Source organism: Copadichromis virginalis, linkage group LG3, assembly GCF_057382275.1.
Source record: "Copadichromis virginalis isolate Kocher_CV1m ecotype Utaka linkage group LG3, C_Virginalis_male_GT1.1, whole genome shotgun sequence".
NCBI lineage: Eukaryota > Metazoa > Chordata > Actinopteri > Cichliformes > Cichlidae > Copadichromis > Copadichromis virginalis.
In genome coordinates, this window is record NC_140620.1 from 29,671,199 (window position 1) to 29,683,456 (window position 12,258).

The 12,258-nt window shown below is 39.2% G+C and overlaps 1 protein-coding gene across 1 annotated transcript in view; it reads right to left on the reverse strand.

The window, feature by feature from the left end:
- Positions 1-12,258, reverse strand: part of dachb (dachshund b) — a 117,142-nt gene that overhangs the window by 30,293 nt on the left and 74,591 nt on the right. The window contains exon 3 of the mRNA XM_085450606.1: positions 2,283-2,393. Coding sequence (XP_085306732.1) covers positions 2,283-2,393 — 111 coding nt within the window. The remainder of the gene's footprint in view (positions 1-2,282; positions 2,394-12,258) is intronic.

The following is a 12,258-nucleotide window of genomic DNA, read 5'->3' on the forward strand; positions in this document are numbered from 1 at the left end:
TAAATCATTGTTATATCTGTAACGTTTCTTCATTAATTTATGTTGTTTTAGATGTGCAATTGATTTGTCTTTTTTTAAAATAAATACCACCACTCCACAGTAAGGTTGGGCATATTTACCAAGGCTTACCCCATTAAGAACAGAACCTGGCAACACACGGCTGCTACTCACCCTCTGGATTGACTGATCGTCAGTATAGAGCACTTCTATGAAAGCTGAAGTTTTGGCAAACTGCTGGTCGGAAGCATTCAGGTGTGTGTTAACACAAAATCAAGAAGGAACGATATCAGTAATGATCTTAGAGAAGCAAATTTGCTGTCCAACCATCTGGGAAGGGTTAAAGGACATTTCCAAACAATTTTAATCTCTAAAAACAAAATGACAGTGTGGCTTTGGTTTCATGTGAACAAACTTCAAGACTTCTAAGTTGGTTAGACGGTGGAGACCAAAGTGGAGTTCTTTAACAATAATGCACAGCAACATATTTGCCACAAAGACTTCACACCAACTGTAAAGCATGGTAGTTAGAGAGGTGATGATTTGTGCTTGTTTTGCAGCCACAGGACCCAGGCTCTTTGCAGTCACTGAGGTGACATGAACTCATTGACTCTGGGGTCAAACGTAAGGCCCTTATGGGTCGGTCTGATGGCTAAAGTTTGGTTTAACTTAGGTTTAAACTGCAACGGGACAATGATCCCAAGCACAGCAGCAAATCTACAACAGAATGGCTTCGTTTCTATGAAATAATTTTGACACAGTGTAATATGTCATGTTGGTCTTCAGCTTAGGTTTTATAATTTTTAATACAACCTTAGAAAGAGGGTATACTTTCCTTTTCCTGTATATAATACAATAAGCAGGTTTTTTTTACTTGAGTATTTTTTTTACCACATTTCTTTAAAAGAAAAATGAATTCCTTTGAAAATAACTTTATCAAGCACTGTTAGCATTAATTAGAAACCTTTTTACTTTATTTTCAACCATTAAGTTTCATGAATTCAGCTCTTTGTCTTCACATTACGTTGTATATTTTATGTTGTACCTATACAGTTCTTGTCTGGCTTGTGAGCACCTATGAATTTCAAGTGACTGAACATACTCAGAAATAAACGCAAAATAACTAATTTATATAAAATAACACCATCTGTGACCAACTTTCATTAAAACTGGCTCCTGGAGTCTTTAAACACCTCTTATGACCATGTACTTGTGTCCCTGGAGACTTCCACACAACATCTGTGTTCTGACAGTCCACTCTTACATTTACTGATCCGTGTCGGTTTACACTTCAGTTTTTGAAAAAGTGAGGCGAGCAGGCTGAATGATTAGCAAGAACTAAAGTCTTTTCAGGTCATTGTTGAAGACTGGCTCACTTTCACACATATCGTAATATTTTTACACTTACATTGCATTTTACTTTGCTCTTTCCTTTTTTTTGTTGATTAACTAAACAGTTTATTGCTTTCAAAGCTGCTGGGTTTAATAATTATTCATTTATAGATGGAAAAGTGTGTGTGTGTGTGTGTGTGTGTGTGCCTTAGTATTTTAAAAAGCTAAAGAGTTGATATTAATTGATTTCATCGCACTTATTATTTAGAGATTACAAGTTTAATGTGCCATGGATTTAATTACAGTACTTGGCTGTGCGCTACATCACAAGCCCTTTTTTTCTGTAGTGCACGGAGCCATGGATCTTAGACCTTACAAAAGGGAGTATGTGTGTGTGCGACAGAGAGTGTAGCAGTGGGGGTGTGCATTAATGGTGCCATGGATACAGTTAATTATTTGTTTAGACTTGGGCAAACATAACCTTTTAAAGTATGCTGAATTAGCTTTTAGCAGTTTCTGTTTGTAGCTGTCTGCAAATGGCCGAGTCCGTCGCTGGTTGTTAATTTTTTGCTTCATGTTTGTCACTTTACTGTAAACGGTTAAGTGGTCAGGCTTATTCATTTAGGTCTCCAGCTTGCCAGTTTAGCCTGGTTTAAAATACAATAATCGCTCCATGGAATTGCAGAAAAGCAAAAGAATTCTAAAGCAATGAGCTCCCTCTTTCTATATCATAAGCTGCTAAATGATGTTAACATCTGCAAAATAAACAGGCTAGTGTTCATTATGCTGCATAATAAAAGAAACTGGGCTTAAAAACTCAAATTTGCCACCGATTTAGCACCGATATTCACAGGAACTTTCCAGAAACAGTTGACTAACTAGACTTGAAATGTACCCAATAACTTTGGATGCTAATGTAAGTGTGTGTTTGTTTGTGTGTGTGTTTGTCTTACCTGTATTGGAGTGTAAGTCCTCGTTGTCTGACTCATTACCGTTCTGGAGGCTCATCATCATCTTCATCTTCTGAAGCTTCTGGAGCTCGGCCATGGCTGCAGCTGTCAGGCCTGAAACACACAAACACACACACACACGGTTAGTTTCATCATGGCATAGCTCTTCAGGCTCACCGTCATGCCAGTCAATCAAAATTCAAATTAAAGCATTTGCTGCTCTCAAGTTCAACCATTTCTCATGAATAACCAATCACAACACTTGTTACAGCGTCCCTGGACCTCCCAAGTCCTACCTGCCTTTACCCATGATGACTTGCAGGAAGCTGGGACACACACACACACACACACAGATGCTTGCACTGGGCTGTCGCTGTCAAATTTTCTTTTCAGTGCCAGTGTTTTGCTGAAATGTTTCAGGTTGTGAGCGCAGTTTCAGGAGCCTTGGGCCTGATGTGTATTCGCTGATACACATGCAGAATGTGACACGCATACAGGGAGATACCCCCCCCCTCCCACACACACACACACACACACACACACACACACTGACCCCCCCCCCCCACACACACACACACACACACACACACACTGCCCCCCCCCCCCCCCCCCCCCCCCACACACACACGCACACACACACCCTTTTGTATGAACTAAGATCCCTGGCTCTGTGCACTGACCTGGAACTGACTTCTATACACAACAACCAGCAGAGTGAGAGAGATGACCCTGTGTGTGTGTGCGTGTGTGTGTGTCTTATTGTGTAAAACCCCTATTATGTGTGTGAGTGTGCACGTGAGCTTTTGCATTGTGCTGAGTGTGTCTGTACAGTTTGCTTTCATGTATAAATGTGAATGTGAGGGAATGCATGCATGCTTATCACTGCTATCCGTGCGTGTGTGTGTGTGTGTGTGTGTGTGTGTGTGTGTGTGTGTGTGTGCGTGTGTGTGTGTGTGTGTGTGGAGGTCAGTTGGCTTTGCCCCGGTCACGGTTGATGGCTTTGGAGGAATGTCCATTACACACAGTACAGTTGTCTGTACGCTATAAAGAAAATAAGATAGAGGGATGGAGGAGGAAAAGGGGGAAGGGAAAAGGGGGTTGTTTGAAATTTAATTTAAAGCAGGATGGAGGGATGGATGAGGGAGGAGGGGGAGGTGTGGAGGAGAGGAAGTTGTGTGCAGGTTAAACTAGACCTGATCTTTAATCAGTAGTAATAGTAACTAAGCACATTTATGTACTCGTAACAGGTGGATTTGTTTTCCAAAGTTAAGCTCCCCAGCAGCACATGAAGCAGTTATAACTGTCTCTACCAGCTTAACATTGTGTGGATGTGTATATGTAATGCTTTAATATACAAATATTTATCTCCATAATTCAGAAGTGAAAAGAAATACTTATCAAAATATTTTAATTGAATGTCCTATAAGCCAGCAAATGTACAATAAAAAAGTACATTTCCCTCACAGGGTATTGGAGTGAACCCATGATTGTTATATTGATTAATAGATAGAAAGGGTGAGCACTGTGAGTCCTATCACCTTCAAGGTTATTGTGATGTTTAGATTCGTTAAATTTGCAGTTATTGCAGTTATTAATAAGCACAAAACTCATCAACTGGATTTTTTAGATATATCTCGTAACTTTTTTTTTCAGTTTTTAACTTAGTAAGTTCCTTTTTGTATTACATTCACTTTTTTTGCTCTATTATTTATTTAGATTCTTATTTAATGACCTCCGCTGGGACTCTTAAAAAGCACCGTATTTTCACGACCATAAGGCGCACTTAAAAGTTTTAGATTTTCTTCAAAAAGTGCGGCGCGCCCTATAGCGCGGTGCGCCCTATGTGTTGTAAGGAGGACGTAGTAGAGAACACCATGAGAACGTTAAAGGGTGAAGTGTGGGCGTTGATCGTATATACCGGGACAATCGCACATACCTGTATAAAAGAACAGGTATGTGCATTATGCAGGACATCGTTGTTTTAACAACCCTGAAAATGGCAAAGAGACACGCTTACGAAGCACAGTTTAAACTGAAGGCCATCAGCTACGCGGAGGAACATGGAAATCGAGCAGCGGCGAGAGAATTTAAGATTAACGAATCGATGGTTCGCAAATGGAGGAAGCTGGAAAACAAGCTCCGGCAGGTCAAGAAAACGCAGCTGAGTTTCCGCGGACATAAGGCGAGGTGGCCCGAGTTGGAGGAAAGACTCGAGCGGTGGATCATCGAGCAAAGAGCGAGCGGGAGAAGCGTTTCGACAGTCACCATTCGGCTAAAAGCAGTTTCACTAGCTGAAGAGATGAACATTGAACATTTCCAAGGAGGTCCGTCTTGGTGCTTTCGTTTTATGAAACGGTGCCATTTTTCCATCCGGACCAGGACTACGGTAGCGCAGCAACTTCCAGCGGATTATAAGGAAAAGCTGGCCATCTTCCGCTCCTACTGCAGCAAACACATCGGCGACAAAAACATCCAGCCCAGCCACATCACAAACATGGACGAGGTCCCGCTCACTTTTGACATCCCGGTGAGTCACACTGTGGAGAAGAAGGGGACCAGCACGCTAGCGATACGCACAACGGGGTATGAAAAGTCTTCTTTTACTGTTGTGCTTGGCTGCCATGCTAATGGACAGAAACTGCCGCCTATGGTGATTTTTAAGCGAAAGACTTTGCCTAAAGAGAAGTTTCCAGCAGAAATCATCATTAAGGCAAATGAAAAGGGCTGGATGGATGAGGAAATGATGAAAGACTGGCTGAGGGAGGTGTATGTAAGGAGACCAGGTGGTTTTTTCCACGCAGTTTCACTAAGAGTGGAAGGCAGCGCCGGGCGAGTTACGCCACAATTTGCCAATGGATTGTAGATGCTTGGGCTAACATGTCTGCTGGCACTGTTGTTCGAGCTTTCGCAAAAGCCGGCATCGTTTCCGAGGAGCCGCACGGCACGGAAAGTGACTCTGACAGTGAAGACAGTGAACCTGGCATGTTTGATGGAGATTTAGCGCAGCTGTTCAATTCAGACACAGAGGATGAGGACTTCCATGGGTTTGATTGATGATAAAATGTGAGTACCAAACTTTGTTTTGCTCCTGCTTTATTTTTAAATACGCACACTTGTATGCTTGTGTGTTGTTGATGATGACGATTATTGGTAATAAAAATGTGAGTACCAAACTCAGTTTTGCTCCTGCTTCATTTTTAAATATGCACACTTGTATGCTTGTGTGTTGTTGATGATGACGATTACCGGCAATAGAAATGTGAGTAAGGTACCGAACTCAGGTTTGCTCCCGCTTTATTTTTAAATACGCATACGGTACTTGTATGCGCCCTATGGTCCAGTGCGCCTTATGTGTGTGTTAAATACAGTAAGGGCACACATAACTGAGACTGCGCCTTTTAGCACAGTGCGCCTTATGGTCGTGAAAATACGGCAGTTAGAAACTTGTGTATTTAAACAGGCTTTCTGGTTCTGTTATTTTAAAACGGCCTGTTTATTTTACTGTCTATCTCTTTATCTTTTTACTTAATTTTACTTTATTATCAAAAAGATTAGGTGTAAAATGCTAACTGTATAAAACATTACCAAAACACTGAACACAATAAGCTGAAAAAGGCAGAAACTTTATGGAGCTATTTTGGTTTTGTGTTATTTTATTTTATTTCATTTCATTGAGCTATTCTGCTAATGCTTATGGTTTGGCTGCTTTAACCCAAGAGTTTATCCACTTTTAGATCAATACAGTGCATTTCATCTTATCCTGTGGATGAGGAGGCAGTTTTATACAATTTTCATACCAAAAGAAAAAATATAGGATCATTTAAGAAAATATATAATAATAATAATAATAATAATAATAATAATAATAATAATAATAATAATAATATACTATAATAGCAGAATGCAGTACAATATTGAAATACAGTTTTTTTTACAGCCGCTAGGACACATTTCACAATACTTAGGTCACTTTTGCAAAACTCTTCACACAATTCTCCTAACTGACCTTCAGCTTGGCAAAGCAGTTCATTTCACATTCAAAATGCACTACAACTACCAAAACACTTTATTCAGGTCTCAAATAAACTCATTCTTCCAGAACACTAGCAAAGGTTGACAGCCGACAAACACACTTTGTCACCCACAAAACAATGACCTAAAAAACACTAACAACATGTAGCATTACACAGTGTTTTCTTGTGTAAAACAAGGACACATCTCTCTTTATAATTTCAATATATGTTACTGGAATGAATCAGACATCATGCAGAATTTGTTAATATTTGTTTATGTATTTTTAATTTTTTGCACTGAGTAATCCCAAAATACAAGAATTTGTATACACACCATCCACTGATACACATACAATAGTAATGCTAATCTACTCGGTCTCCTCCATTTGGCCACAGGTTCTCATCCACATCACAGGGCAACACACCTAGGAAAGAATCTTCTGGCATTCCAGAATTGAAGGAGTTGAAAAATTGAAGGAGTAACACCTGTGTAGATGTTCATCTACAATGAGAATAAGCTGTGGCTGGTTAAACTGCATTTTTAGATTTAAAATATGTTTCAATAAAATATTGCTGTTGGATTTTGCTGTCTTTTTAAGTTTTGCATTGTGTTATTGTTTTGGCCATAAGTTTAACAGTTTTGAAAACAGTATGTAAGCACATGCAAAATGTCCTGTACGTACAAAGATTTTTGGCAGTTGTTGTGTCTGAGTGAGAAAATAATTCATGAAATTTGAGAGATGTAGTCATTGAATGCATTTTGTGCCAAAACAATGATAACTGATCCTCAGTTTAGCCCACATAGACATCTGTTGTGCTCACTGTGTGAGGAGTTTTGCAAAAGTGACCTAAGTATTGAGAAATGTGTCCTAGCGTCTGTAAAAAACTGTAATATGGAAAATAACCATTAGCTTTAGATCAATTTTGACTCATAGGTTTTCACACTTTTTATAATTTATAATATAAAGTAACACTTGTGAAGGGAAATATTCTCTGACAGAAAATTAAATGGATTTTTAATTATCAAAAATTATGAAAATGTGACATTTCTCTTATGCAAATGTAGCAAATACGAGAAATGTAGCAAATAAAATAAATAAAAACATCCCTGAGTTCGGGGCGAAAGCTGTACAGACTGGACATCATACCTACTTTTGGACCAGGTGATATGACAAAACATTTACACACTTACATATTTGTCAGTTCCAGTTTTTAAAAAACATTGCACATCAAAGAAAAAGAAAACTTGGGCAAAGCCAAAACTGAAATTCCTCTTCAGCACACAATGACTCGGACTGTTAATCAGTCCACGAATGGCAAAAACAACAGATCGAGCAGAAAGAAAGAGCGACCGAAAGAAAGACAGAGGTCTATTCAGAGAGCCTGAGGGAGAGTGACCAGACGTATTGTCTGCTGCCTGCTGAGAGAGGAGGAGGAGGATGAAATGAAGAAAGATGATGGAAAAAAAGAGGGCAAAAATAAGTTTTTTTTCTTGAGTCGACGCCATCGAACTGCTGCCCAAAAACGCTAAAGAAAGCACATGATTCTAAATTAAATCATGTCACGTAATTTTCCATGATTTTTTAAAATTATTCTGTATAAATTCAAGAAATAGCTTTTGTAATTTAATATACACAACTGACATGTTTGTATTATTAATCTTTCATTTAATGGGTGAAATACCTTAGTGATAGTTCAAGGGGAAAAAAGTGAAGACAAGTCTTCTATTAGGAAGAATGAAGAAAAACATTCAGACAAGATGATATGAAGGAAGGCCCAAACATAGAAAGGGAGTTTGAAAATGGAAAAAAGGGGAATGGCATGGGAAAAAGTGGGACTGATAAAGGAAAGAAGGTCAGCTAGATTTAAAAAAAAGTGAAAGGAAAAACTTGCTGTTTTATGGGGAAAAGGGAAAGAACGAAGAAGCATGAAACAAAACTATATTATGGGAAAGATTTGAAGAAAATATGTGGCTCTTTACCCAGGACAGTGTCAATGTGTCAACGAAATTCATACCACTACGGTTCATTCAGGAGTGTACAATTGTTAGGTGAATATGTGTGACACTGTGTTAATATTCCCAAATGAAACAGGTCAAAACCTCTGACTTTTCTTCTATTGCAACAATGAATTTAGCATTTGTTGCTTTGAGTTAGCTGGACTGACATAAAAGTTTGCACATGTACTTGTGTCTCTCTGAGGATGAATCCTTAAAATGATATACTAATCAATGAATGAACTGACTTTTCTCAGGCTTCATGGTTTCAACAACTACTGGATCGAGAACTATAAAATTGTGTATATTCTGATGCTTCACTTTAGACCAATGCAACAACAAATTTAGGTTTGTACCTTTAAGTTGAATATTTTGATGAGACTGAATGCCATTAATTTTTCCCCCGAGGAACAGTAGTAAATGCTAGCTGGAAAACTGTGACTGAGAGAACCTCAAAATTACTGGATTGAAACAAATGTTCCCTTCATAACAGCTAAGTTTTTGTCCAACATCACGATCAGGTTTACACTTCAACCTGGGTCCTACTTCAAAATGTCAGCAAAAACGTAATTTTGATTAACCTCATCTAATGCTGTAGTATAACACTAACAATATAGCTCGTTAGCATGCTGATGTTGGCACACTGAGAAAAGCATTTATTTTTAAAGCTACAGAGCTGTTAACATGGCACTCACCAAATTCTGCATGATTTTTACCTCATTCATACATCTCCATGTAATCAGCATACATCTGAAAACCTGCTCCAGAGCTGAGGGAAGTCTTTTATACATGAAGAAAAACAAGTGGGCTGAGAATAGATCCCTGTGGAACACCTGTTGGAAAGGACTAAGTTTTTTAAAATCATTTTTCTGATTAGAAAGGAAAGATTTGAACGTTTGCCATGTTGATGGATGAGAATGTCATGATTTAATGTATCAAATGTCTTTGAGTAAAAGAGTAACTGTAAAGAAGGTAAAATATATATATTCATAATTCATCAAAAATGTTGCTGCTTTTCTTTGAATACAAATGAACTCCAATCTAATCTATTATTTCTTCCTTACCTTTTTTCAACAGGTAAACATCTTACTGGATATCTGTGAACAGTTTTTTAAAAGCAACCTGGTTTCAAAGTGATGCTATCATAGATGTTTTTACTACAAATTTTAAATCATGCTTTTTATTTGTTCTTGTTTCTAATGTCTCTGTAAAGCACTTTGAATCACCTTGTTGTTGAATTGTGCTATACAAATAAACTTGCCTTGCCTTGCCTTACATATCAAAGAAGCTCCTTTAATTATCCAATTCAGGGGTGCAGGGAGCCTATCCCAGCCACAACAGGGCAAGAGGCAGGGTACACCCTGATCAGGTTGCCAATGGGACAAAGGGCTAACAAAGAAAGAGACACTTAGTGGCAATTAAGAATGGCTAATTAACCTAACATGTATGTCTTTGGACTGTAGAGAAAGCACCAGTACCCGGACAGAACCCATGCAGAAACAGTGACAGTCAGTTAAACCCACTTTAAACACTTTGAATTCACCATCTGGATTGCTCATAGGTGTGAATGGTTGTCTGTCTCTCTGTGTTAGCCCTGAGTGGCAACCTGTCCAGGGTGTATCCCACATCAAACCCACTTTCACCCTTAATTGGACAAATGGAAGAAAATGGATGGATGGTATCTGTATTTGTTGTCGTCTGAATGACAGACTTATTATTCATTAATAGTTTTCATCTGAAAAAAAGTTGTTGAGATATTTTGTCCTGTACTTGTGGGCACAAGTGCAGAACATAAAGAAGTCACTTTCATTTTGTTGCGTTGAAAGTTGAAGTCAAGTTTTTCAAATTTGAGAATGAACGCTTGGGAATAGAAAACAAAGAGAGGTACAAGGGGATGGGGTTAAAATAGAAAATGGAGTCCCTCTGTGGGGTCAGGACTGCATTTACACATTGATTACTCTGAGGAACACCTTGACACACACACACACACACACACAGAGTTGCATTTACAGATACAGATACAGATACGCCCGCTCCGCCTCAATGCAACCAGAAGACGATCAATAGCAAAGCCAGAGCCACAATACTGTTCTCCATCATGACTATCAAACACGCACATGCACGCACACACACACACACACACACAGCTCTCTCTCTTCCTATCTCAGATCAATGGCTGTCCGCTGTGTCCACGGTTACCGAGCATCGACCCCCGTCCCTAATGGCGACCACGAAACCTTGGGAATTAGTGTGTGATTGATTGACAGACTGCTTCAAAGGCACACGCATCATATAGCCTCCGTGTGTGTCTGTGTGTGTGTAGGACAGAGAGAGGGAATATATATATTTTCCAGTTTGTCTTCAAGTGCGTGTGTTTCAGCATCCCCCTGTGGGTTGTCTGCACATCGTTTACCCATCTCTTTTTTCCATCTTGTGCATTGTAATGCTTTCCGAAGGACATACGGTGGAAAGGAGAAGAGGAGAAGTGATAAAGGAGGAGTGAAAAAACAAGGAGTACAGAGCAGATCTCAATAGAGAAAACAGAGAATCATCAGCATAACTTGGCAAAAGTCAGGACTAGATTGTAAGAAAGTGCAAGGATTTTCCCACCAGCACTGAGATGGTGTTACACTTTTTAAAAACTAGTGTCCAGAAATAAAGTGACTTAATATTAATAATCTGTTAACGTTACTGTTTGAAAGTTGCTAAAACGGGATCTGTTACAGCAATACTCCATGCATGACATTCATAAAGGCTATTATTAGCCTGTTTGGCCTGTAATATTAATAGGCTACTGTTCAGTATGTGGAAATATACCATTGTGCTTTTAGATCTCATTTTTAAATAAATAAAGTTTATCCTATGTTACAAAATCCAATTATTTGAGTCACTTACACCAATTGGCTACAGCAATGAAACCACAGGGAGGTAATATGAATCACGCTGATATGTCCAGTGTCAGACAATGTCGAAGATGGATATAGCTACTGAGTCTGAAAAATAAAGACAAACGGGAAGTTTCTAGAACTTGCATTCATTTTTAATAGCCACCAGAGGGCGTTACCTGTGGTGCCAATAAGATTTCCGGTCTGATATATGTCAATGGGAAGAACGGCTCTCTTAGGCTACGTTCACACTGCAGGCGAAAGCGCATCAAATCCGATTTTCTTTGACCCTATGTGACCCATATCCGTTCATGGTGTGACAGTGTGAACGGCACAAATCCGATATTTTCAAATCCGACCTGGGTCACTTTCGTATGTGGTACTGAATCTGATACATATCCGATGTTTTAGAAAGCGACTGCTGTTTGAACGGTCAAGTCGCATTAAATCTGTCTTTTACGTCACTGACACAAGACAGACGCCAATTATCAGCGCCCGAGAAGACATCGCGGCCGCTTCCTGGTCATCCCGTGTAGATGTCAGTGAAACTGTTGGGAAGACAATGTTGGAGAAACGTGAACATTTTATTTGTACTGTATAATCTGCAGATTCTGACAGAAATCTGCAACTATCCTTTGAAGCACTGCTCCTCTAAAACAGCAATAAGGATAATTATTGGGCCATATGTAAATAACAAAATAACTTTAAAACTTAAAGCAAAATTGGGAAACGTAAAGTCCGAAACAAGTCTTTATATTAAGGGCCACCAGTCCAACAATACTGTTTGGTCTGGGTCTAAACAGAGCGCGTTGTGTGTGACGTCTTCTTTTGCGCATGCGGGCCGCTTTGAGCGTTCACACTAGAGCGCGTTTGCTGTTGCATTTTATTTATAGTGTGAACAAGGAGACAAAAAAATCGGACTTGATCAAAAAAATCTGAATTGAGCATTAAGACCTGCAACGTGAACGTAACCAAAGTTGACCTAAGTAAACACTTTCCAAATGAGTTTAATAACTTGGGACTGACAAGTTAGTAGCCAATGAGCGTGTGGTTTCACAGTCAGATCGCACTCTCTGGCAGTGTTC